Here is a 27,340-nt window from a genome sequence, read left to right as displayed (position 1 = left end):
AACTAACACACTGTAAAAGTAATAAATGTTATTTGCACTAGATTTTTTTTTCCTTTGTCTCAGTATTTATGGCAAGACTAGGTACATATATTACATAAACTTTGTTTGAAAACAAATGAGTCAACACGTGTACTCTTACCGAAGACAGTTGAAGTTCTCTTGGTAGTAACGTTAGGTACTGAAGAACGTTTCTCCTCCCGGTCAGGACTCTTGCGGGACTTCAGCGAGTCTCTACGTCTGCGGGACAATATGAATGAATGAATGAATGATTTATTTTATTTCAGACAACAACAACAAGTCCATATGTGTACATAGTATAATTGAAGCGCTCTTAAAATTACCAAAACCAATCAAATAAAAAAGATACATTTATTAAAAATAATGATCAGTTGGATACATTTAAAATATTCCATTCAATATGGTATCAAATATGGTAGGTGACTTATGTGGTACTTATATTAACCATCTACACTACCCAATAGCATCAATGAAGTCTTTGGCTAGAACACATCTCCTGACCATATGACGCGCGAGGTCATCGCCCCTACGATCCCAGCTGTTTCAAAAAAATATAGGAACAAAATATCCAAAACATAATATCAAATAATAAATTGAAATTTTCAATTCAGGGTATATTTGCGTTTTTTTTTTTTGTTTGAGGGCGAGGGGTGGCTTTTGAGGGTATTTTGATATTCATTAATAAACAGTTGTCAACGGTACTCGGGACGTTTCAATACATAGCACGCAACAGTTCCGAGTGGCGAGTGTTACCTGAGTGGCGCGGGGGAGGGGGGCGCGGGCGAGGGCGAGGGGGGCGGCTCCAGCGCGCTGAGGGAGCGCAGCTCGTAGGCGCGGCGCCGGTCCGCTATCGACTGCACCCCCGCGCCGCACCTGCCGACACGGCGACGGTACAGTGGCACCATATGGGGGCCGTTCAAATATTACGTAAGCACTATAGGGGGAGCGGGGTAATATTTGCTTTACTTATTTTTGGTGGCATGAGGGGCGGGGGAGTCTGGATGGTGATTAGGTCAACAGTAGTTAATTTACTTTTTTACACATATTGGCAGCCTAGACATTGTCTATGCTTGAAAACGGAGCGCATTTTCGGGGATTCCCATAAATAAAATGAATACGTTTAGGTACTCGCTTGGAACCGTGTAGGGGAATTATCGCGCGCATATAAATGAATATAATGTGCGTTACATGTCCTCTATCGTAAGCTTATTTTCTTATTTCTAGAATTATAACTGCTGCTCATGAATCATTAAAAAAATTAGAATACATTAGTACAAAAATTCATATACCAATGTTTATGTTAGCATTGGGTCAGAGCTTTTCTTACTTTTGCTGACAAGGGGAAAGGGAAACTGGGTGTTCATAATTGTAATAAATCTGCTTACGTAATACTTGAACAGTCCTTATTTTAAGACGAGGAACTTAAAATCAAATTGAACAAAAAGGCTATAATTAACAAAATATGACTGTAACACAATTACAGGCTTCCAACCCTCACTAGTTTCAAAACTCACTCAGTGGACTCGAACATCTTCCTCCTCTCCGCGGTGCTGGGCGTCTTCGGTCTGTAGCCGGAATCAGATGAATTCACCTCTTCTTCAAGACTCGTGTCAGATTTTCCATTTATATACTCCTCTGCGAATTACATCGAAACATACATCTCTTATCAGGCACGTTTAGCCACGTCGGGAAACACCATCTCTATGCTCTTAAGAAAGCTGTCCATGAAGTCGTCGTGGCCTAAACGTACGTCCAGTGCACTCGTGTCTAGGGAGGCAACGGTGTTCGGATCCCGCAGGCGGGTACCAATTTTTCTAATAAAATACGTACTTAACAAATGTTCCACGATTGACTTCCACGGTGAAGGAATAACATTGTGTAATAAAAATCAAACCCGCAAAATTATTATTCGCGTAATTACTGGTGGTAGGACCTCTTGGGAGTCCGCACGGATAGGTACCACCACCCTGCCTATTTCTGCCGTGAAGCAGTAATGCGTTTCGGTTCGAAGGGTGGGGTATCCGTTGTAACTATACTGAGACCTTAGAAGTTAGATCTCGAGGTCGGTGGCGCATTTACGTTGTAGATGTCTATGGACTCCACTAACCACTTAACACCAGGTGGGCTGTGAGCTCGTCCACTCATATAATCGATTAAAAAAAAGAACAACGACAACCACCATCAGGATCATTCGCTATCAGGGGAACCGATAACGCATCTGTCCCATAGAGTACAATTAATAAATACCTAACTAGGAATTGGTGGCGTATAATCGATTCTCACCTTTGCTGGGCTGATTATCCATATCGCTAGTCGGGGAGAGAGACTTATCTTTCTCTTCGGACGAGTCCTTCACCAGCGGTGCGGAGACCGGGGTGGTCGCCTCCGTGGATGCCGGTGAAGTGACTACGAAGGACAATGACCATTTATTACCGTTTTGCACGGGCCAACAATTATACCCACTTCCGTGGGCTTACCATAGAGCCTACCATTCATCATCATTCTCCTGCCCTTCTCCCAGTCACCTGGGGTCGGCGCAACATGTTTTCTCCTTCCATACTCTTTTATCATATACCATTTCTTCGCTCACTCCCCTCTCACACATCTCGTCTTTCACGCAATCCATCCATTTCTTCTTAAGTCTACCTCTTCCTCTATATCCTTCCACATTCATAGTTAACACTCTCTTACCAACCTCATTTTCATTTCGTCTCATCACATGTCCATACCATCCCAAAGCCAATACAACCGAGGCCCAAGGTCAACAATAACAATCCCAAGGAAGGTTGAAGTCAGGCAAGCGGCCGGTCATAAAAAAATTGGCAAAACTTAAGAGCAACATGAGAATGAATACAATAGAGTCTACCATCGTCATATTTTTCCTGAAGAAACTATCAACGATTTTGCCGTCTATGGTAAGTTTAGTAAAACTATAGTTAAGGCCGTCAGCGCAAAAGTGGCCTAAACCACATTTTTTCATAATCATGCTTATAATTATGTATATTGCAATTTATTTATTATATAATATAATTTTGATGCTAAGCCGGCCTATCAATAGTTTCACCCATACATAACAGATGGCTTTGTAAACATTATTTTTGCGCGTATTTTTTTTTGCCTACTCAAATTCAAATTCATGAAAACTGAAACCTCATTGCTCCATAATAACTATGGCAAGCTTAGGCCTTTGCTTTGGCTTTTGCACTGACAGCCTCAATTGTAATTGTCGGCCACCTTGCAGAAGGACTTACGACATAGTGAAAATCACTGGATCACTTTGGATGCAGGTGGCAACGTGCCGGCCCCACTGGAGATCGACTGGAAAGACCTATGTTCAGCAGTGGACAGTGGACAGGCTGAGATGATGATAATTCTAACTGACCTGCATCAGATTTGAGTCCGGGCACAGTCGGCACGGAGAACACCTTGTCGAACGAAAACTCTTCGCTGCCCGACGACGCCGAGAACGGCTTCGGTCCCAGGCGGGGCTGTCACAACAACACGACCTCCCTTCATTATTAAAAAAAACTAAATGGCACTCGGGGACTGCCGCAGTAAAGCTACTGCATAGCATTTTTTTATCAACTTATGCAATTATAATTAGACAATAATAAATTAATATTAAAACAAAAATAAAATTAGACCACGGTATATTTATAAAAATTAACAAAGTAAAACAACAACTGTCCCTTTCACACTCATAAGCTAGACCTCGTGAGAGAGAGAGAGATGGGCAGACTTTTCATGATGCGCATGCAGTGCGACGTCACGCCGCGCGCTTATTCACAAACACTACACAAGCGTAACGTGTGAATGTGTTGAACGCGATCTAAATGGTAGGCGGAGTGGGGTGTTAGGTTTTATTTTCGTTACGGAATTTCTTGATTCGGTCGCCGCGCTCAAAGCCCGCGATAAAAGCTATGAAATAGCTTAATAATCCAGCACTAATCCATTCATGATGTAATTTCCCCTCGATACAAGCACGTTGCGACGATTTGCGAAACAGTTTTCTAATTTATCAATACCGGAGGCTGATCGTAACCACTTTTATAAAAGCCTATTCGTGATAGTCTAAGAGGTTATTCCAGCTACACACGGAAGAGTAAGCGAGCTCACGGGCTCAACCTGAGAGAGTTTGTTGACACTAGAACTAGCAAGAGCAGTGCTGTGCGAAATATATTATCATATCGGAATTCCGACTCACTGAGAAAATCCAAGTCAGAAACTTAATGGGTTATAACTATGGGATCTTGCTCCAAGAACATACACATGCAAAACTACGCTTTACAGGAAAACGACGTTTTACGGAGCGGGAGTCCACGCTCCAGCAAAGTAAAGTATTCGCTTCGTAAAATATCCGGAAATGTTAGAAACAATTTAATAACAACAAAAACAACTATAATAAAAAAACGCGAGATTAAAGCCGTAAAAGTAATTTTAATTATGTTTACGACTTGCAAAATCCAAATTAAATAATAATTAAAATATATAGTACATTAATTATTTTTTGGCCTACGAGAAACCCTTTGATTCGATCGAGACCAGCGCCGTATTGCTCTCCCTCCGACGGTACCAAGTTGACTACCGGTGCTTCGAGCTTTTCGCCTGTCGCCCCGCAAGCACGTCATACACAAACTAGCAGCGCCATACCAAGCTATTTCATCGAAAAGCTTCCACAGAGTGGATCGAGAACTAAACCAACGACGAAAACTTCGAAAATCTTTGAAGCTGTGATCTGTTGTATAATACATAAATTAAAGCATGACTAATATTAACCCTCAAAATACAAAACTAAAAATAAAAACAAATCAAACAAAAACAATTAGAAAAAAATAAAAACAAATTATTATTTTTACAATTATTCTAACACAAAAAATAAACTAAAAAATAAAATATTTATTTCGACAGAAATCTAGCGACACACTAAGACACACACGCGTTGGCCAAGTGTAAGAAATACCTTGTATCCAGATATCTGAGAGGCGGTCGTCCTGGGTTTGGGTTTGGGAACTTCAGAGGGCTCGTCCGCAGAGCCGGGCTCGGATATGGAGGACCTGGGCAGCGGCTTCGGGGCCTGGGTCGGCGCGCCGTTGACCAGGCTGTTGCTCCTCGACATGGAACCCTCCGGGGACTCGATGCTGTCCGATTTATCGACGGTCTTCTCGGTCTTCCCAGTCTTCTCATCGGTCGTCTCGTTTTGTTCGCACTCGTAACTCTTTGTGGAGTTCTCGTGTCCGTTATCCGTGATCTTCTTGCTGAAGCCATTCGTCTCTTTTGGTTCTTTGGTCTGCCTCTCCATACCTTTGATGAGGTCTTTAACGTTCACGAAATCGATGCGGTCTTCTTCTGGGTCTGGTGTCGGTAGAGTCTTCGGTAACGGCTTCAAGTCTTCGATGCGAGGAGACACGGCAGTCTTTTTGGCTTCGGTCTTTTTTAATGGCGGCATTGACAAAATCGCCTTCACTACTTTATCTAAATCACCGCGATGTATCTATAAACCAGTAATTACAAGTAAGTATGGCTACTGATAATTAAATACATGTAAGAGCAAACAAACACATGCGAACAAAGCTGAACTAAAAAAAAAGTACTTACATTAAACCAAGAACAGTCAAACCAAAATAACCCATTCACTAATTAAATTACTAATCAAACAAAAAATATTTTTTTATCACGAAACAAAATCACTAACTATTCTACGAAATACATGAAAGTATATAATATTATATAATTCCACAAAACACACCCGACCAGCAACAAAAGAAAATAAAACCGCATACAAAATTACTCAAATAAACTTCAAAAAAAAACATCCCTTTCAATACAACAATTAACTAAATACATATGTATATAACTATTTATACTATCCGTCCACCGATACTCTTAATTCAATTGAAGCAATTTAGTCAAAAATTAATTAAACTTAAAACATTATAATAAACAAACACCAACACTTGCAATTTTAACAGCCAATAATCTGTCTCATCAAAATCCAATCTAAAATAGTACCAACCGAAATTCCAGCCAATCATAATGAAAATTTATTTAACGTAAAAAAAAGGCTGATATAAAAATGTAACAGCGCTCACATTAACAAATTAAAAAAAAACGACTCACTGCTGCTGGACAATACATACCTGGGTGCAGTTATTATCCGCTGGGTTCAAAGAAATGTTGGGTACTGGGTGATCCAGACTGTCCAGCCACATGGGGGCGCTGAGGTACGTGAGCGTGCCCGCCGTGTCAGGGTACAGGTCCGCGTGGTACTCGCGGTAGCTCTGCACACGAAACTCGACTCAATATCAATTGTCCAAGTGAATAAAAATAAATTAAAGTTTTGAAGTCAATGGAACGCCAGCCCTCATAGTTTTTTTTATTTCTGTCTTGTAGGCAGACGAGCTTACGGCCCACCTGATGGTGAGTGGTTACCGTCGCCCATGGACTTCAGCAATGCCAGGGGCAGAGCTGCCTGCCAAGAAGTTAACTGCAGCTGTTAGCAAATCGCACCCCTCCTGGCTGAGCCTTTGCCCACCTCTCCTGGTGAATCTAGAAAAGCCTCTGGGCCACAAGTAATCACTCATTCATAAAGAAAAAGAAGTTAACCAAAGACTCTGCGAAAGCAATCTAAAAAAGCTCCAACTCATGGCAGTAAGGAGAGACCATAAACGGTCCTTTTAATAAGCATCTAAATGTCTTTTACTTAGATAATTATTTTGTAAGCACCCACCTTCCTGGGTACTTGATACATTATCGGTACTACAGAAGACCCGGTCAATTGCAGTACTCGGTTGACTTCACCTTCCATGACCCGGAGAGCTCGCTTTGGTACCAGGCAAGCACCTTTGGTTTGTTCTCCTGCAAGGAACGAGCACATGCAATATCTTCTAATATCATCATCATCATCATCACCAGCCCACAATCGTCCACTGCTGGACATAGGCCTCTCCCAATCCACACCACTGAGCCAGGTCTACGGCTCTCCTCATACACTTCTTGCCGGCCACCGTTCGGAGGTCATTGCACCACCTAGCCAGGGGGCGTCCCACGTTACGTCTTCCGCTGCGCGGTCTCCACTGGAGAACCCGTCTGCTCCAGCGATCGTCAGTCCTACGGCATATATGGCCAGCCCACTGCCACTTCAGCTTGCTGACTCTTTGAGCTATGTCGATGTACCAACTAATATACCATTTCATAATATATTTGCAGAAGTGAAATCTTATTAAGCAACATTGTCATTTGAGACTCGATGAAAGAGTAATTACACTCCCAAGACATCAAAGGGGATAAACTAGTATATCTATAGGATTTAAGATTTGATATAATGAAATTGTATAATTCCGAATGTTTTCTATATTGTGTGAATACTTGTTTTTTGTCCAATGATATTGCGTGCTGTGTATGTGATTAAGTGCAACTTGAGCAATCGCAATTGATACTCCTGGGAGCATTTCGCACCAGCACCACACTCCTGTAGATACCGTGCGAGGCCCTTCACTATAAGATATTGGTATCTTATACACTGCTTTAAGATCTTTGGGGTGACGCCAAAGGAAAGATCTTCCACCTAGCTGGTGAAATTGCTAGGTAGACCGAAGGTCCAATATGTTTTTTTTTTCTTGTAGGAAGGATTACTGGTATTCCAAAGGCCTTTCCAGTTTTATCAGGGCAGGTAGTCGACCACGGGCTCAGCAAGGGATGCAAAATTTTTTGTTCGAAACTTGTATATATGCAAGCTTATCTTGAAAATTTTGCTAGCGAGATTAAAGCCTCTGTCAAATATCTTGTGTACTATGATAGCTACCCGCTACAGATCCTCATCACTGAAGACTTTACTAACCTAATTTCGTGAGATGGATTGAGGTTATCCAAAAATGAAATCTTACGATCAAAAAATATTCACATTGAGGCTTACTACTGAAAGATGGAAATACCAAGGGCATTTAAATTAGTCTAGTAGCAGCAGGTGGCCAGTTTGAATTAAAACATCTTTCTTCAATCCTCTCTGATGCTATATATTTACAGTTCTATTTTGGTTATTAAAATCAGACGGTGTACCTATAATATTGAGACCATCACTTAATAAATGACTACTTAATAATGTTTACTAGTGGTCCCGCAGTAGTCGAAATTAGACTATAATTAACTGAAATTATAAGTTTCAACATTATTATGGTCCTATTGTTACAGATTTCGCCAAGACTACACTATAGACAAATATAAATATACTAACCTACTCTCAATTTGACTACAGACTTTAAGCAATAACAAAAGTTTGACAATAAGTAGGTGTGTGTGTCAAATACATGGTAGTGTGTGTAATGTTTTCCTTATTGATTTAATGTATCTTTTATGCATTATTTTAAAAAAATATTAGCATTGTGCACTTCTTCTATATATTCTCTATAAGTACGGAAAATTTCACACTCCTCCGTCCGCGCAATTTTCGTAAAAAGGGATACAGAGTTTTTGTTTCACGTATTAATATATAGATTACATTAACTCACGATACCTGAATGCCTCAACCCCTCAATTAGATATGGTTCTTTATCGGTGAGCTCCATGTATAGTATGGTGGTGTCACCCTTCCCAGCCAAAAACAGCATATTGGTGTCAGCATCAAACAGTGGCATCAGTATTCCGGTGGAACAATCAAGCTCCAATGTTTTCTGAGGTTGAGAGAAATTACGGACGTCACGTATTATAATCTGTCTGAGGCGAGCTGAGTCGAAACCTGAAAATTAAAAGAAACTATTACGTGAAGTTCATTTTTTTTTAGTTATTTCGAAATAATGGCATTTTATTTTAGCATGGAAATAATAATTATTTTTTATTAATTAAATTATAATCGATTGTTTTTTTGAAATAATTAATTATTAACAAATTAAATTATTATTTGGTATCAATGGCATTTAAGGTAGATTTTGGCTCGTGAGGGTCACATAGCACTTAGTTTGATGGGTAATATGAACATGATTTTACAGCTTCTGTTCCACCTCAAGGTAAAAAACCAAAAAATTAACCAGTAGTCAATATCCGATCCTGATCTCCCAACCACACGATCCTGCTATCCTTGATGTTCTGATGGCTGTTGGCCACATCCAGAATGGGCGCGGCGGCCCTCGGGTCTAATATCCTCACTTTCTTGTCTTTGCATGATGTTGCTAGTAGCTTGCCATCTTTCTTCCAAGATGTTGACTGAATAACTTCAGAATGATCCCTGTTTACTGTAAAAATAAGTAATCATCAGGTTATCTCAGACTTTCCTAATTATCTGCTCCAAGCTATTTTTTAAGCTTCATTTAAAACATTTTATTTATATGCTTTCATTAAACTGATTTATTTTCCAAAATAATTTCTGCTACTTTAAATACGTCACAATTTTCGTGATCATAAATTTCACCGAAAAAGTCACACTGCAGAAGTTGAAGAGAAATTACAGAAATAATATAAAATTGGTCAAACTCACCAAACGCCTCCTTCTGCTGAGTTAAATCCCACAGAGACAACTCATGTCCTGATGCAACATGAATCAGGCCATCAGCAACTGGATGAAAGCCGACATTCTCAACTCTTCTTTGCTTCTGTGAGAGGGAGCACTCCGGAGTCGACAGAGACTCTTTAAGTCCTTCAGGGGGTATGTGCCAAACTTTTACCTATGAATGATTTGCCTTTTGTTAATTACTGTCTGTATTACCGCTTAATCATTAATTCATTATATCAGCGACAGGATGTCCAATACTTCTTAGATCCTAGTTACACTAAGCACCCATGGCCAACGGATAAGATATCAGGTCTACTCAATCAAGGGATTCAACTATAGCCTTGGTTAGAGAGTTCAACTACCCAAAACATGTTACAATTGTTTTAAGAAATTACGTACATAGCTAAAACAGAATTGCTCTTGAAGCCTGAAAGAGCACTTCACTTGTCTCAAAAAGACAGGACGATGGTACCTTCACATGCATGATTACATTACACCCTTACAATGGTATTTTCAGAAATAGATAGTTTAAACACTTTCATGTGCTTTGATTTTACTGTTTCATAGTGGACTAGCGACCCGCCCTCGCTTCGCTTCGGAAACTGTAATTTATTATTGATTTCTCCACTATTTAATGGATGTTATTATACATTTATACCTTCCTCGTCAATCACTCTATCTATTAAAAAAAAGCATCAAAATCCGTTGCAGTTTTAAAGATTTAAGCATACATAGGGATATAGGGACAGAGAAAGAAACTTTGTTTTATACTATGTAGTGAAGTTGTTACCGAAAATATATGAAATAGGTACTTGCTTAGAAAGATTGGTTCCTGTCTACAACATTTGAACACAATCATAATTGCATCATTTGAAACGAATCCACTGCAAATCTTATCCTTTGGGCCATAACGTCTTACTTATTAATATAACCAATTTTAGCTCTAAATTTTTTAGAACAGTTGCTACATGTCAGTGCATGGAATGATATTTACTTATTCTTGATTGTATCCAATTGATGGAAATTCCACTGTTTAAACAAAAAATACAACAACTGCTCCAATCAACAGAAAGACCAACAATAAAGAATGTATTAAAACCTACCGACAATAATTAACTTAGGGAATAAAACTGAGATTATTATATTATCATCATACAATTAAACAATGCATAACATAATATGATTCATTCTATTTCCTATCAACAAACAAACAACACTGACAATTCATTTAACCAAATATAGTTAAAACAGATAAGATAATTTATGAAAGTAAAGCTCACAGGGCACTTAATTTATTTCATTACTGATTTAGGTGCATTATAAGTTGATAAATTTCTATCGTGAAGTTTAATGGAATCTGCTACACATTTCAAATAACAGAATTACACTAGCAATTTTTGCACCTGTGTACTCATTATCGATATTATTTCAGAGACAAAGCAAAAATAAAAGTTTGCAAATACATACCAAAAACTATTACAAGAAAAATTTACATATAAATAAATGTGTCAAAACAAACACAAAACTGTATCATTAACTTGTGTTTGTGTGTTTGTTTTTATTTCAAAAGTGTTAAAGGTAAAAAGCTGTACTTGTTCTACTAGTCTTTTTCTCATAATACAAGAGTAAATCTTAGCTTGGGTCCATCTCTAATATCAGAAATAACTTTATTTTTTTACTGTTAAGCAATCATATGTTACACAAAAATTATTAAACATGCACAGTAAAAAATTTCCTGAACATGTTAATAGGCATAGATAAACAGAGATACGTATAACCCCATTCGTCTCAGGCAGGTCATTGACACCCAAGTATATGATATGTAACATCAAATCCCAGCCAGTGCAGTAATATATCAAGAATGGCCAAAAGCCACGTGGTTCATGGAGTTGAACTCCAATTGCTAATAAAAAATAACTCATAGAATGATTTTGTAAAATTGAGATTATTTTTTTTAAATCAAAGTTTCCTTTCAATGCATCTTCACATTCTCTTTTGAGATGTTATAAAAAAACAATTTCACAGATATCATTAGCTGAAACATTGCTTTGGAAAGGCGAGTCTTTTTGCTCTGTTAATCAAACAGGTCACTACTAATTTATGTTTTGTTAAATAAAAACTAACATCTCACAATCACTGTGTGCTAAAAACATTGCTAAATCTAACTGCAGATTTAGTGGTGCGAAATTATACCCACATATGTTATTAAAAAAATTGTTAAGATACATATTTGTCTACAGAGCTTCTTTGAACTGACAAATAGATTTAAATGATTTCTTTAATGAAACAGTTTAAGATTAGCCTAAGGAATTTTATTCTAAAAAAGATGTTTATTTTTGTTAGGATTATTTTTCATTTTTCATATACTTAATATAAAAAAGTGCCCCAAGTCCATACTAAACATAGCCAGCTAGCCTTTATAGGCTGCTTTATTTTTGAAGATTTCATAGAAAATAATTCCTAAAGAGATATTTAGTAGCTGGACATGTCTAGTTTGATAATTTTGCTGTATTGCGTGGAACATAATTTAAGCCAATATTGTTGATAAAATTAGAAACATTTTCTGAAACTAAAAGTAATCTTATAATACAAAAATTTCATGCACTCACCAAAGAATCCTGAGATCCGGTCAGCAATAACCCATCGTGGAACGGAGAAAACTCCATATCGGTTATGGTATCAGAATGGGCGTGGAGTAGAGGCATTGTCTTGCTTTTCCTGCCACAGTCGTCCAGAGGCAAAACAGCCATGCTTGATCCAACATGTTCCCAGTTGAAGGCCATAAAGGCAGCAGATGCACAAATGTTGTTCCCATAAGTCTGGTATGAACCTACGCATACATCACGAATGCAAGCTTCGGGCTTGGGCACGATAGGCGCCGCATTTTTATACTTTGATGCTTTAAATCTCCACGCCATGATTGTTCACTTATTTAGTTTAAAATAATCAGTCTTTCGTATTTGGAATGTTGTAGTTCTGTAAATGTAGAATATTTTTAATTTTTACGTGCGGTTTATAAGTAACAGGAATATTAACTTTATTATGTGTGCCTAAAAATGTTATCACTATGTTGACGGACTATTTAATTAGAACTATTTTTCTTGAAAACAAACAAGTTTCTTTGTCTTAAATAATTTAAACTAATAATTATGTAGTTACTATAATATATCTTACTATAATAACATACTTATTGAGCTATACATTTATTAATAATATGATTAAACTTATTTATGAACACAGATTTTAAATCAAAATAATATCAAACACCTTTTGTTTTGAATAACTGGGCCGGCAGTGACACCGGAAACGGATAAAATATATTATTAAACAAACTGATCTGGCATTTTTTTTCTATCAACATAGATAAATTTATCTAAGTACTTGTAACTTATTATCAATTACTTACCTTGTCAAGCATTAATTACGTAGATATTCAATTTCTTGAGACACTCCCCCTAAACGTCGGCCATTTCAAAGCGACATTGGGGTGGCAATCGATCAATAAATCGTGGAAACGTCATCTAACAAATTAGTCGATTGCAAGTTTTGATGAAAATGAATCGTTAAAAATCAACTAATCTAGTATATTACATCATGGAGATGGAGAACAATCTTACAAGATAGATTGATGCAGTGGGGGAGTCACGACCCTCAGTAATGAGAAGAACGATGCAAGGAGGGGGAGGAGTCGGAAGAGTATATTACAATCTGTTAATTTATTTTGTGAACGTAATTACATAAAAAAATATTCGTGTCAATTTTTTCCCTGTATTAAGCTTGATTGATAATTAGCAATAATTGTACCTCAGCTAATTAAGTGAAAATACAAAAGAATATAAAAAGTACTTTTCATTGTTTATACATACATATTATAAAACAGTACTATAATTATTGACTATAGCAACCCAAACGCCTGCTGCGTCGGCAGCCGCGTCTGATCGCGCGCCGCGACCAATGTATGCTTCAGTTGTTGCGGGTGAACTGTCGGCGCACGAAAAGGCGCGCACGTGGCTTTCTAAAAGGAAACCCCTCGGTCGCTACTCTTTGAGTCGCACCGGGAGCTGACAACGAGAACCCCTGATGGTCGCGGCGCGCGATTAGACGCGGCTGCCGATGCGGCAGGCGTTTGGGTTGCTATATAACGTATAATATGTTAAAAAAACTAGATAATAGTACTAACACTGACGACCTACAGCTGTACTGTAGCTACTACTGTAGCTGTGGCTACTGTGGACTGTGTGTCTGAAGCGGTTCGCAGAGTGAATGGGGATCTAGAGGCTATATGCGCTTGGTCTGGTAGGTTTGGTTTGATGGTCAAACCAACCAAATGTCAGGCGATCATTATTGGTGGTCTTCGTCTGTTGGGACGATTAGATTTTAGCTCACTCCCACCCGTAACTGATAATGGAGCAATTATACCTCTGAGCCCATCAGTCAAAAACCTTGGACTGTATATGGATTCTAGACTTGACTGGGCGGTACAGGTGTTGAACGTTAGTCGGAAGGTTACTGGATCTCTGCGTGTCCTTTATCGCTTCAAGAACTTTCTCCCTTTCAAGATAAAGTTGATGATTGTTCAAGCTTTAATCCTGCCCATAATTGACTATGGCGATGTATGTTATCTTTACCTGAATGCAGACTTAATGTTAGGATGATCACTGATCGCCTAACTTTCAAAATAAAGGTTCGCCGACTTTTTCTGGAGAAACTTAAAAACTTAACAATTTGACTCGCATGTAGTGTGTTCTGTGCAATACACTATTTTCTTGTACTATATATGTGTATGTGGTTCTGTTTCTCTGATAATTTTGTTATATTTTTATGTTGTGTTTAAGTGTGTATATGAGTATGTATGTGAATATATGAGTATATAATAGAGATTATATATAGATATATGTGTAAATTTTATATTATTATCATGATATAAAATTTTGTACGTTGTTTATGTGATTTTATATATATATATTCATATATATATATATACCGTGTATGTATTTGTATATTGTTTAATGTAGTTTGGTTATTTTTACATTAAGTTATGCACCTACCACAGGATTCTCTACACCACCCTTGGTTGACTGGTAGAAAATGCCGCAGGCATTAAGTCCGCCATTGTACTTCTGTGCATTAAGTTAAATAAATAAATAAATTGAATCCGCTGTGTGCGTAATATACTTCGTTATTTAAAGTATTGATTTAATTATATCAAATAAAACTAGTTATTAGAAAAGAGAAATTTAATTTGTCTTCAATGTACCATAAATAAAATCCTGTTAACTTCTCATCGGTCACTCCACCAAACTAAAACCCATAATTTAATAGTAAATTTGTGTAAGTAATAGTAAATGGCAGATCTCTGTGCAAAAGAGAAAGAAGTGGAATTTCGTCTGCTTCCGGATCTTTCAGCAATTCAGGGTCCCTTCGTGTTCAAATCAACGAAACCGTAAAAGAACTTCATGTATAGCAATAGATCACAAAAGGCTGATGCCGATAACATACTGTCTCTTCTCAGACCTCGTTAGAAGTACGAAATGCAATACGCTCGGAAAACACCGTAAAAATAGTTCATACCAAACATTTATGCTACATTAAAATACCCATATACATTCAATACAAAAATACATATCTAAGGGATGTAGATAAGCGCAGCGGTCTCTACGCATAGCTCTGCTCCGTTGGGGAATAATACAGTATTAAAATAGAAACAACAGGGCCATCTCAAGTTCCTCAAAGCCCTCCTCAGATGATATAAAACACAGACATCCAAAGTATAACCGTAAGATGAAGATCACCAGTAACACGGGTGGGTACATTCTGTTCAAAGGAAAATTAAAGTGGCTGGTACATAAGCGCCTCGGCTGAAAAATGAGAGTAGTACTAAACAAAAGTAATTGTAGATTGCAGAGCACAAGTCGTTATGAAGCAATGCTTTGCTTTATTGAGAGCTCCTTCCATTTTAGAAGCCATTTTGGCTTTTGCTACTGACTCCAATACCTACTGAACTACACTCGAAACATCGACCACAACATTACCGATATTCTCGCAAGGACACGCCTTGGAATTCGTGCGCCATGACATGTAGGTCCTTCCTCGTAATGTGCACCATGAAAATTTTCCGGTTCTTCATAAAAAATTTTTTTTTTCAAAAGCTAAAACTAAATCAATAAAACAAAAAAACTAATAGTCAAAAGTGATCATTTATTGCGAGTATTACATTATTATAATTCTTTGGTAAGAATCAATTTTTCTAATATTAAAAACAAAATGTCTAAGCATTTCAGATCCAATATAAATCTCAATTGCAATACCAATTAATTTATCGAATTAAAATTTTATATCACTAAAAACTATATTTATTCCGCAGTTTCAACTACATATTTTCGTTTTATGTAATCAGTAAAAACGGAAAATAAACTATTAATTATTTTCTTTTAAACACAAAATTTTAGTATTTGTTATTGTATCACAATAATGAAAACATGAATATGTATTATTAATGTACAGTAAAAAATTAGTTTAAAAATTCGTATTGTCACACAAAATAAAATTGCAAAATTCAACGAAAATATATCAACTTTACTAAATATAAAATTTACAATAATAAAACATTTCCCCATTTCACACACTATTTTTAAGTAAGACTGACGAAATGTCAAGAAGTAAATAAAAGTTTAACGGTAAAAAAAATCATTTTTCAGACGTTAATCTAGACCAATTACTTCCAATTGATGATAACAAATAAAACTTATAACACCAGCTCAACAGTGTAATTGCATTAATTATTATTTTGTATTCCTATTTCACGTGGCAACAAAATAAATTATAAAATATTAACAATCTTATATAAAAAATAATCTCAGTACGAGAGAATATAATCGGAATCTTAGCACTTTACAGAACAGCGAACCTTCTATTAAGTACCGATGTAAAAATAATGAGAACCAACAGGATATGTCAACTTTTTCTACTGCTCCCGATGGACGAGCTCACGGCCACTTGACATTAAGTGAGCATCACAAGGTTCATGTACGTAGCTTGAGACATGAAGCCAAATCTCAAATGTATTATAATAATGCATGTCCCTTTGAACAAAACCGAGGCTACACGAATGGGCAGTTGGGTACAACTACGTTGTAATCTCAGGATACGCCAAAAAACACACAACTTATATTAATTGCTATGTTCTTTATTAGTAGAGTCATAGGACTGCCACAGAAATGAAAAAGATATTTATATTTCAATTTTCACTATCATTCTTGTTTCATAAACTTCCATTCTAAAACCGTCTTTAATCTGTACAGCCTAACATTAACTGTTTGCTAGCTAGTGATGCTATTTATAAGTATAAATGTATACAGCTGACAACTCAAAACACTGAAAATCAATTAAATCTTTATAATGACATTAAACCACTTTCTAATCTCTGCAGACAATTCAATTCTTCCTAAATGATCACGAACAACATATTATCATTAAATTTTTTATTGTTAATTTAGTTTCTTTTTCACAAACGTTTTTTTTTTTTTCTAATAAATGTATCACAAAAAATACCAAAATTTCATATATGAAACTTAACTAAATCAAAAAGTTATCTTCTGTGTTAGTATTTAAAAAAAAATAACCAAGTATCAATAAATTTTATCTACAAGTCGTCTAAAATACTATACGATGAGATGGCTTACTTAATTATTAACATTATTATTAACAACCAAAATATGAAACATCTAGGTATTTCATTTAATGCATTGTCACAATATCAAGACTGGGAACGAATTTTAAGTAATTCAAATTAAGTAGGAGCTTTTCACATCGGCACGAATATATTTATTAAGATGATGATGGTCTTTTATTTATACTAAATCAAAGCGTTAAAAGCAGAATATCACACTACCTATCATTATTTTTATTAAATTTCCACGAGTCTTAAAGCAATCTTAATTCAAGTCAAATCACATAATAAAACTCTAAAAAGTAAAACAACTATAATACCACAAAATACAAAAAGTTAAAGCATTTTAAACGCCATGCGCACATTTCATGTTTCAAGGGCAATTCCAGTCAGCATACAACAATACATTAATCAATTAACAATGATAAGATTTTTTTTTTTGCTTCCAATGAAGATCTTATGTCGGTATTAACGCGATTTGAATGTCCAGCACTACACTATGAAGCAGTGGAACTAGTTTTTCGATATTTCATTATAATATAAAACATTTGAAAGCAAATTAACAACCACACTTTTGATTCCAATGAAAGTGTGAGAAACAAAATACAAGATAACTAGTCATAGACATGTATGAGATCCTCAGATTAAAACAAGTTACTATTCAGTTGTAAGTAATTACGTCGTACATGTTAAGGATGCACCGTAATCGGAATTTATCTTATGAAAACTGCAATCCTCTCAGGTACATACCTACATTTACGAAATAGTAATTAATAGTTGAATCTGTAAAAATGAATGAGGAACATGTAACGTCACAATATACTTGTTTCACCGTGCGTTAATCTCTTTAATCGTAATAAATTACCTATGATTCTAAATCGGCGTATGTACATGCTCAATTATAGGTATGAATATACCTATTATTTGGTCTCATTCAACCTATGAGTAACATTGATATGCCTTAACCCTAACGCTAAAAATTGACAAAATCGATTATATTCTTGATAATTAATCGACTAAAGTATGTTTTATTTCGTTTAGAAACTCATGCACGATGAAGACTACATATTGTATTTGACCAAAAACATTATTTGATTACATAATTTTAATTCTTATCAGTGTTTCCACGATGAGGGGAAATTAGGGTCCATATGGGGAGAAAAAGGGGAAGACATTAAAAGGGGAAATTGAGGGAAATCATGGGTAAAACCTAGCTTAAAATATTGCGGTAAATTTCGGAACTATTTTTTATGGACTCTACCCTGAACTAGCGTTACTACACTAGGGCCAAAAGTAAAAACTACAGCAAAATAAAATTGAGGGGAAAAATGCCCTGAGAGGATAAATTTGAATTGAGGCGTGGGGAAAGAAAATCATTAAAGTGGAAACACTGATTCTGATATTGTGACAAAGATAATATTTAAAAATATTTAAAAAAAAGCTTTAAAGCGAATGGAATGACATAAGTAGTTAATTTAAGAAAGGCTTTGATGTGGCATTTTTGTAAATAAATGTATTTAAATGTACAAAAATATACAAAAACAATACTTAGACTATAATTAAAGTTAATTTATTTATAAAAATTAACTAAACTTAAATTAAAATGTAGGTACGCTTGTAACTGGTCAAGAAAGGCAATTATAATTAAGTGTTAAAAATTCTACAAAAAAATAAATAGATGAGCAACAAAAACAACCCTGTTAAAACAATAAATTCGTATATGTTTGGAATTCTTATTTTAAATGACAACGCTTGTAGCTGAATTTTATTATTATTATACTTTTTGACGAAGCATGTTGCTGATAACTCTATTTCTGTAATCTGACGAAGCATGTTGCGGAAATGTACTTTTAAGTTAGGAATATTATGTTCTTTTTTTTTACTTTAAATGTGTGCATACTATGTTCTGTAGCCGGGTGCATATTGTGCATCGGGCCAGTTTGGCTCTATTGCCCATTGTCTTTAGAACGGAATCAAGAAGATATATTTAATTCAGTTTTGGGGTGGGATGCAAAATGTATGACCAATGAATCTAGTAATATAATAACATACATCTGGATAAAGATGTACAAACAAAATGCCCATTCAACAACTCTATCTTGAAATTAGATTAAAACGTAACAATTTTGTGCATTAAATAGAATTAAGTTTGTAAGGCACAAAAAATAAAAATAATAATATTCCAATCCAATCCCTCTACTTTTATTATGCACATTTCTGTGATGTGACTGCCACTACTCCTACACGGACTTAAATAATAGTTATTTTTTTTGTTTCTCCTAAATTATAATCAGTTCTAGATTAAAAAGAGATTTAATTTCAATAGATCGACTTTAAAAGAACAGCGACAGTTGTGATAACCGTGGACTCCGTCACCCACTTAGCATCAAATGTATCGTGAAAACTACGAATGAGAGACGTACCGACGACTCATCTGATGCTAAATAGCACAGTCTAGTCTACCGCTAGATACTCTTCAAAGTGCGTATGTCGGGGGTGCCATTTACAAAAACACCACATCATTAAGTCTAATGATATCGGCGTTCATTAAGAACGCAGACAACAGGAACCATCGCCGACCGACGTCGTCTTACCATTGATCGGACCGAGGCTGCCGTCATACTTCGGTAGCTCCTTGCATTTTGCTTGCTGCGAAATAAAATTTCTACTTATTTATTTGTGACTTTCTTCTTCTCTGTCGTTTCCTCATTACTGAGGGTCGTGACCACCTTGGTCCAGTTTTTGCACCAGCTTCCTCCAATGCTGCCTGCATTCGGCCTGCTTAATGGCGCCAGGGACGCTGGTGTTTGTGGCCTCTTTGATTTTTGATATATTTGTGACTACATAGTATAAAACAAAGTCGCTTCCTCTGTCCCTATTACTGGTGGTAGGACCACTTGTGAGTCCGCACGGGTATCACCACCCTGCCTATTTCTGCCGTGAAGCAGTAATGCGTTTCGGTTTGAAGGGTGGAGTAGCCGTTGTAACTATATTGAGATCTTAGAACTTATATCTCAAGGTGCGTGGCGCATTTACATCGTAGATGTCTGTGGGTTCCAGTAACTACTTAACACCAGATGGGCTGTGAGCTTGTCCACACACCTAGGCAATAAAAAAAAAATCCTTATGTATGCTTAAATCTTTAAAACTACGCAACGGATTTTGATGCGGGTTTTTTAATAGATAGAGTGATTGAAGAGGAAAGTTCATATGTATAATAGCATCCATTAAATAGTGGAGAAATACTGTTATTAATAATAAATTACAGTTCCCTAAGCGAAGCGAGGGCGGGTCGCTAGTGTAATATATTTTGTACACACAGCTGTTAGAAAAAACACGACAATAAGGATACAGAGTACAGGGGCACTACTTATTTCATGTTGAAATCTCTTCCAGTGGGCCCGCAGAAGAAAAGAAGAATTAGGAACACAAACCTAGTGCATACAGTAAACATTACATCTATATATTAATACGTGAAGCAAAAACTTAGTATCCCTTTTTACGAAAATTGCGCGGACGGAGGAGTATGAAATTTTCCACACTTATAGAGAATATAGAGAAGAAGTGCAAAATGCTAATATCTTTTTAAAAATAATGCATAAAAGATACATTAAATCAATAAAGAAAACATTACACACACTACATACCATGTATTTGACGCACACACGTATGCATAGGTACATTTATTGTCAAACTTTTGTTCTTGACGTCTGTTGTCAAATTGGGATTACATAAAATATTGTTTGTCTTTGTTAATATTTTTTATAGTTTATATAATAGTAGCATATAATGTAGTCTTGGCGAAATTTGTGATTATAGAAGTATAAAATACAATCATAATAGTGTACAAACTTACAATTCCAATTAATTATAGTCGAATTTCGACTACTGCGGGACCTCTAGTATAATATAATTACATATAATACATACATATGTTATACATACATTCCATATAATAATATATACAAACTAGCTGTACCCGTCCGCTTCGCTGGGCATTTAAAATTAACATTATTATTTATTGTCATTATTATTAGGGAGTCCAACACTCATATAAATATTAGCCTACCCATTAAGTACCTACATTTATTTTCGATACGGATATCAAGTTTCAAGTCAATCGGATGCATGGTTCAGTACTTCTAACAGAACATCCGTAAAAACCACTGTAGATTTATATATTAGTATAGATTACAATGGACAATTATTGGCAATGGACCGGTCACACTGGAAATCTATTGGAGAGGCCTATGTTCAGCAGTGGACGGCGACAGGCTGAAATGATGATGATGATGATGATAGATTACAAGATACAAAACAATATATATACATACAAATACACACACATATACATATACATAAAATTTCTACTATCATGACGCATACACACTGACCCATATTAGGATTTAACAATGTGCCCAAGTAACACAAGACTTCAGCGGCTAAAAAGTTAATGAATGTATGTACGTAATAAAATTACCGATCTCTATAAAAAACGCGAAACGTTAACGTGCTAAACAAGCATTTATCATGACTTATTCAAGACATTCGTTCGACTGAAAAATCGTGTAGGCGATAACGATTTCTAGAAACTTCGGAAACACGCGAAGCTGCGACGGAATTTTTATTAATTTATTATGCTTCTCTGTTATGCGTGTCACGAATCTGAACAGTTATAGATTCCAGACTGAACATATCGTCTTCTCGCATTAAAACTGTAGAGTCTCAAAACTTACTAAATTTTACAGGAGTTTTTTATTTTTATTTTTTATTGCTTAGATGTGTGGACGACCTCACAGCCCACCTGGTGTTAAGTGGTTAATGGAGCTCATAGACATCTACAACGTAGATGCGGCACCCACCTTGAGATACAAGTTCTAAGGTCTCAGTATAGTTACAATGGCTACCCCACCCTTCAAATCGAAATACATTACTGCTTCACGGCGGAAATAGGCGAGGTGGTGGTACCTACCCGTGCGGACTCACAAGAGGTCCTACCACCAGTAATTACGCAAATTATAATTTTGCGAGTTTGATTTTTATTACACGATGTTATTCCTTCACCGTGGAAGTCAATCGTGAACATTTGTTGAGTACGTATTTCATTAGAAAAATTGGTACCCGCCAGCGGGATTCGAACACCGGTGAAGCCTATTAGTAGTGACACTTATCGTTAAATAACTCGCGAAATTAAAAAAGTTGAGTTTGTCCAGTTAAATTTACTGTTTGTCATTTTTAATTATTATTTTCATAATCCTCTCGCAGGTCTGCTGGAAGAGATTTCTTAAAGAAATAAGCTGTGCCTTTGTACATAATTTTCCTATTACTCTGTACTATGTCTTCTTTTTTGTGTGTACATAAATAAATAAATTAATTAAAAAATATTTAAGTATACCTCCATAAGTTCCACTGCAATTTCCATAAATAATCTTTCAACATTCTCTGCTTCCTTGGCTGATGTCTCTAAGAAGTACATGCCGTGACGCTGGGCAAAATCCTCGCCAATGTGCTTGGGGATCTCTCTGTCTTCTCTGTCTGTTTTATTACCTGTAATGTAAAGAATCTAAAATTAATTACTAGGTAGTAGTAGTGATAGGACCTCTTGGGAGTCCGCACGGGTAGGTACCACAAACCCGCCTATTTCCGCCGTGAAGCAGTAATGCGTTTCAATTCGAAGGGTGGGGTAGCCGTTGTAACTATACTGAGACCTTAGAACTTATGTCTCGAGGTGGGTGGCGCATCTACGTTGTAGATGTCTATGGGCTCCAGTAACCACTTAACAACAACATAAAAAAAGAAAATAATTATAATAATGTTCAGAAAAAGGAAGCTAAATCAACATAAAATTTGACTGTTCATTATAAAATAAAGTTTCAAACCATCTTAAATACAACACTAAATATTTAAGAAACATATGTAAATAGTGAAAAGTGAAACAATTGTGCAACAATAAACTAAAATTCACTTCTTCAAACGTAACAATCTCAGATACCTCAATATTATGTAACTGATGCATTGTTTTTGTTAACTACATTCTCAGTGTAAATTATGTAAAGGTAACATTTTGTTTCACTACATTGTACTTCTGTGCGAATAAAAAGCTAAAACAATACAATTACATTTCTTATTTTAGTTTACGTATTCTATTGTTCACAATATTTCTTAAGGAATAACTATGCTAATAGCCTTGAGAGGCTATTTCAGCTTCGCCCTAACATGTAGGTGAGCTCACTGGGCTCAAACTGGAGTGTTGCTAACACTGGCCTTAGCAAGAGCAGTGCTTCGCAGAATCTACCACCAGATCGGAAACGCGACCAACTGAGAAGATCGAGTGAGAAACTCAGTGGGTTGTGTCTGTGGATTACTTCGCTCGTCGAGCCCTTCGTCGCAAGCGACGGGTTCGACGAGGAAACAACATTAAGATTCTTATTAATCAGTTAAATTTAATAAAAAATTTCATGAATAATAAATAGGTATATACTCTTTTTTGGGTTTTGGAAAATTCCATTCTGTGCTAGTCTAGAAACATTTGTTTATTATATATCTATTTTATTATTTACAAATAGCTGCACAGCAAAGTTTTATCTTCAATAGAAAATGTATTTGAATTTCCTAAAGAAAAGTGAAGATCTTCTAATTTGTTAGTATCATATAGTACACAATAGGTTTGCATGATTTAGTTTCGAAATTTTAAAAGGACCCCTGAAGGTATGGGTAATTTTCAAGATTTCTCAAAATTATTATTAGTACCATTAAGGTTTTTGACAGATTTCTTCTATTCAGGTGTAACTACCACATCAATTTGTTCAATCTTAGTGCATCCCCATTGTCACCACTCCTCATCCTTTAGTACTTCACTAATTTTACCAGAAATAACAATGGTGTTAGGCGCCATCAACTTCCATTGTGGTAAAACTAAATCATTCATTTTCAATAAATTTTCAAAAGCATTTTATTATTAGGAGAGTGATAAGTTTAAATATAAGCATAATATTGTTTACTATTATGCCATTATTTTGTTGCCCCAAATAATTTTAATTACATATTAGTTTGAATCTAAATTGAACTCACCAACTAATATCCTTAGCACTTTGTTATTCGCATACTCTTCAATCTCCCTTAGCCAGTCAGGTAAACAATCAAATGTAGGTTGACAAGATATGTCATAAACAAGTATCAATGCATGAGCTGAACGATAGTAGCTTTGTGTTATTGATCGGAATCTCTCTTGGCCTGCTGTGTCCCATATTTGAAGCTGAAATTTTTAAATGATTAAATTTGCTAGTGTATTCTCATTTACAACATAACTAACATAAGTACTATAACAGTGTGAACTTCATATCAATATACATTTTTTTAAGTGAATTCAATAGCTCCTGTAGTTCTACAGGCAATTGATTGGGAATAGCTGTCATTCAAAATTGTCAGTAAAATATCTACATTTGTAGTAGTATTTTCAGAACCCGTTTGGTAATCTTAGGAAATGAAAAAAAACACAAGTTTTTATAATATTTAACAAATAATGTTATCTGCTTTCTAACATTCTAGAATAACACACACACACAGCATTGCTTATTTGAGAGGACCAAGAAATTCATCAAAGAACAGGATCAAACATTCTCTAAGCTAGATTATCTGCCTTTAAAAGTTGTCACTATGCAATATAATTAAGACTTCAACGAAAAGTATTCTAAGTAATAGATTCTCAAAGAAGATATCATTCACACTGCAATGTTTGTGAGCACAAACAGTGGCTTATTACCAGTGTTTCAATAGATGGCTAGAGACCATATTCATTATAAATTCTAATAATGCACATTATTAATGCGCCTCATTTTAGTATTTTTTAGGTTTCCCACAAACTTCAAACCTGGTCATGAAAGAAAAAAGTCAAAGGATGTATATATAAAGGATTATAACGAATGTACAATTTGACATAACTAAATTAATGTTCGCTACGAACAGGTGTCAATTATTACCATTAGCATTGACCATATAGGGTCAATGCCAATTTAAGCACCCATCTACGTGTTGCATTAATATAACATGTAGGTCGACAATACACAAATCGGCTAATTAACATGTATGATGCAATATTTTACAAAAATATACGTACGGCTCACCTTCACTTTCTCACCATCAACTTCCACAGTTTTAATCATGAAATCCACTCCTATGGTAGCACCTTGACCCGGCGGAAATAAACCCTGTGTGAACCGACGCACCAAACAAGTCTTCCCAACACCTGCGTTCCCGACGAGCACAACTTTAAATAGAAACTTGTAATCTTCCATCTCGATCACCGAATATCATCGAAAGACACAATTTTTTAATTTTAGTCAGTTACGCTCAGTTGAATCGTACTTTTTACGTTACGACAAGATTTGAAAAGATATTGTATCTTAAACGATTACATTACGATCATACGCTCATTACAGATTAGATAGGCAACTTAAAATGATATGCCTGGAAAAGAAAAATCTAATAACTTTATCCAAAACAACAGAATGGAACTAGACTTTTTCTTTCTTTTCTTTATTTTTGGCTCCGGCACGGTTTGTGCATTAGCCAGTGTCAAGTAATAAGATTTCTATAATTCACCGTTTAATTATGTACAGTTGATGAATAATAATAATATTAATAAGATTTTTGTGGCCTAAAGGACGTCCGTCCGGTAAATTCGTATCTAGCGATGCAACGGGGTTCGATTCCCGCAGGTGGGTACCAATTTTTCGAATGAAATACGTACTTAACAAATGTTCACGTGGGGCAGCCTAGCCATTGTAACTATACTGAGACCTTAGAACTTATATCTCAAGGTGGGTGGCGCATTTACGTTGTGTATGTCTATGGGCTCCAGTAACCACTTAACACCAGGTGGGCTGTGAGCTCGTCCACCAATCTAAGCAATAAAAAAAAAATATATAGTAGCTTACAGCAAAAAATATAGAAATTTTACCTTCCAATAAAATTTGTATTATGTTTCCTAAGACGTCCGAAGTCCATTATGAGAGTACATCGTATGATTTCCACTGCAGGTCGCTAAATTTGACTACTTCCGTTTCCTAAGTCCCATCTACAGCGCCCTCTATAACGTCTGGAACCGAACCAACAAGCAAAGACAAGCCGCCATATTTGTCATTGTTCGGCTCATAATGATGGATGTAGCCCCAGGAAGACATTATCTGGACTTCGGACGTCTTAGGAAACATAATACAAATTTTATTGGAAGGTAAAATTTCTATATTATGTGTTCCGTTTGACGTCCGAAGTCCATTATGAGAGACTGTTTGTTATCTCCTGGTGGCTTGTATTTGAAATAAAATAATATTTATTTAAAAAGCAACAATGTGACTTATTGTGTTTAATTAAGCAAAGCTTAAATTAAGCACGTAATTTAAATTAATTGAAGGTAACCGTATAATATTACCCACTTAATTCAAATCGACCTAATAAGATTTAGGACGAAAATACTGAGAAAGATTTCTCAGAATTTATATCAGTGTTTGATGCATTAATAATAAGTTTTTTGATAGAACTTTCTAAAAGTATGCTCATGTTGTCAGTTATCTTTAGCTGAAATATCATTAATTTGGTAATTTCCTACCCAGTTTAAAGTTTTCACCACCGCTCTACAGCTTTCAACTGAGGCCTGAATACCTGAGTCTCCTAAAAGACTTTTTACCCAACTACTAATCCTCGCTGCAGTAGCTGGCTTAGTGGAGCCTTTAGTTGCTAAGAATAGATTAAATATTCCCACTGGTTTGCTGTGTCATATTCACTAGATTGCGTAGCCAGCATATTGCATCGATGATCAATTGGTCAGGAGCAGCCACGAATGTCCAACTGGACTGTTGGTGTGAAGATCAATTAGTTTTCGACCCAAATATCAGTAATTTAGAAGGTGCAGGCTTTGTCAAGGAAATAGATTTCAGTATGTTTCACTGTCGGGCTCGAAGCTATTTTTTATATCCGATAGAATTTCACAAACGGACGCTATATAACAGACTTATAAACTAGAATGGTCCGGTAGGAGAGACCATGAGATAAATACAGATAACAGAGAAATCTAGCTACATTTTCTAATTCGGGTACACGAGAATTAATACATTTTCTTGACAAAACCTTACCCCTTATTCCAAATAGGGGCGTTATGTTCTTATCGTAGACTC

General features: G+C 36.0%; 2 protein-coding genes across 5 annotated transcripts in view; both read right to left on the bottom strand.

Moving 5' to 3' along the window:
• The window catches only part of LOC101742193 (coronin-7), a 55,125-nt gene extending 42,130 nt beyond the window's left edge, over positions 1-12,995 (bottom strand). Inside the window, exons 1-13 of one of the 4 annotated variants that reach the window (XM_038015248.2) lie at positions 12,906-12,995; positions 12,109-12,475; positions 9,485-9,671; positions 9,039-9,242; positions 8,528-8,749; positions 6,746-6,873; positions 6,156-6,296; positions 4,979-5,509; positions 3,401-3,506; positions 2,302-2,424; positions 1,533-1,653; positions 772-891; positions 140-237 (exon numbers count right to left, since the gene is read on the bottom strand). In XM_038015248.2, coding sequence (XP_037871176.1) covers positions 140-237; positions 772-891; positions 1,533-1,653; positions 2,302-2,424; positions 3,401-3,506; positions 4,979-5,509; positions 6,156-6,296; positions 6,746-6,873; positions 8,528-8,749; positions 9,039-9,242; positions 9,485-9,671; positions 12,109-12,417 — 2,290 coding nt within the window. In that variant the 5' untranslated portion in view covers positions 12,418-12,475; positions 12,906-12,995. The other 3 variants (XM_062672150.1, XM_062672151.1, XM_038015249.2) reach the window with 3 other exon arrangements.
• Positions 12,996-15,677: 2,682 nt separating this feature from the next.
• On the bottom strand, positions 15,678-25,713 carry LOC101737287 (ras-related protein Rab-30). The gene is made up of 4 exons (XM_004923745.5): positions 25,292-25,713; positions 24,240-24,423; positions 22,564-22,715; positions 15,678-19,817 (listed from the first exon to the last, which is right to left on the bottom strand). Exons 1-4 carry the CDS (start codon positions 25,460-25,462, stop codon positions 19,716-19,718), a joined length of 609 nt encoding a protein of 202 aa, XP_004923802.1. The 5' UTR covers positions 25,463-25,713; the 3' UTR covers positions 15,678-19,715.
• Positions 25,714-27,340: the final 1,627 nt, after the last annotated feature.

The sequence above is a fragment of the Bombyx mori genome, chromosome 14 (assembly GCF_030269925.1).
Source record: "Bombyx mori chromosome 14, ASM3026992v2".
Classification (NCBI taxonomy): Eukaryota; Metazoa; Arthropoda; class Insecta; order Lepidoptera; family Bombycidae; genus Bombyx; species Bombyx mori.
This window is presented reverse-complemented; position numbering and strand designations above follow the sequence as displayed.

Coding starts and splice junctions, on each gene's coding strand:
- LOC101737287 (XM_004923745.5), bottom strand. CDS start 25,462: ATGGAAGATTACAAGTTTCTATTTAAAGTTGTGCTCGTCGGGAACGCA. Junction 24,424..25,291: donor TTGATGGTGAGAAAGTGAAG/GTGAGCCGTACG, acceptor TAAAAATTTCAG/CTTCAAATATGGGACACAGC. Junction 19,818..22,563: donor TTGCAGTGGAACTTATGGAG/GTATACTTAAAT, acceptor TTTATTTCGCAG/CAAGCAAAATGCAAGGAGCT.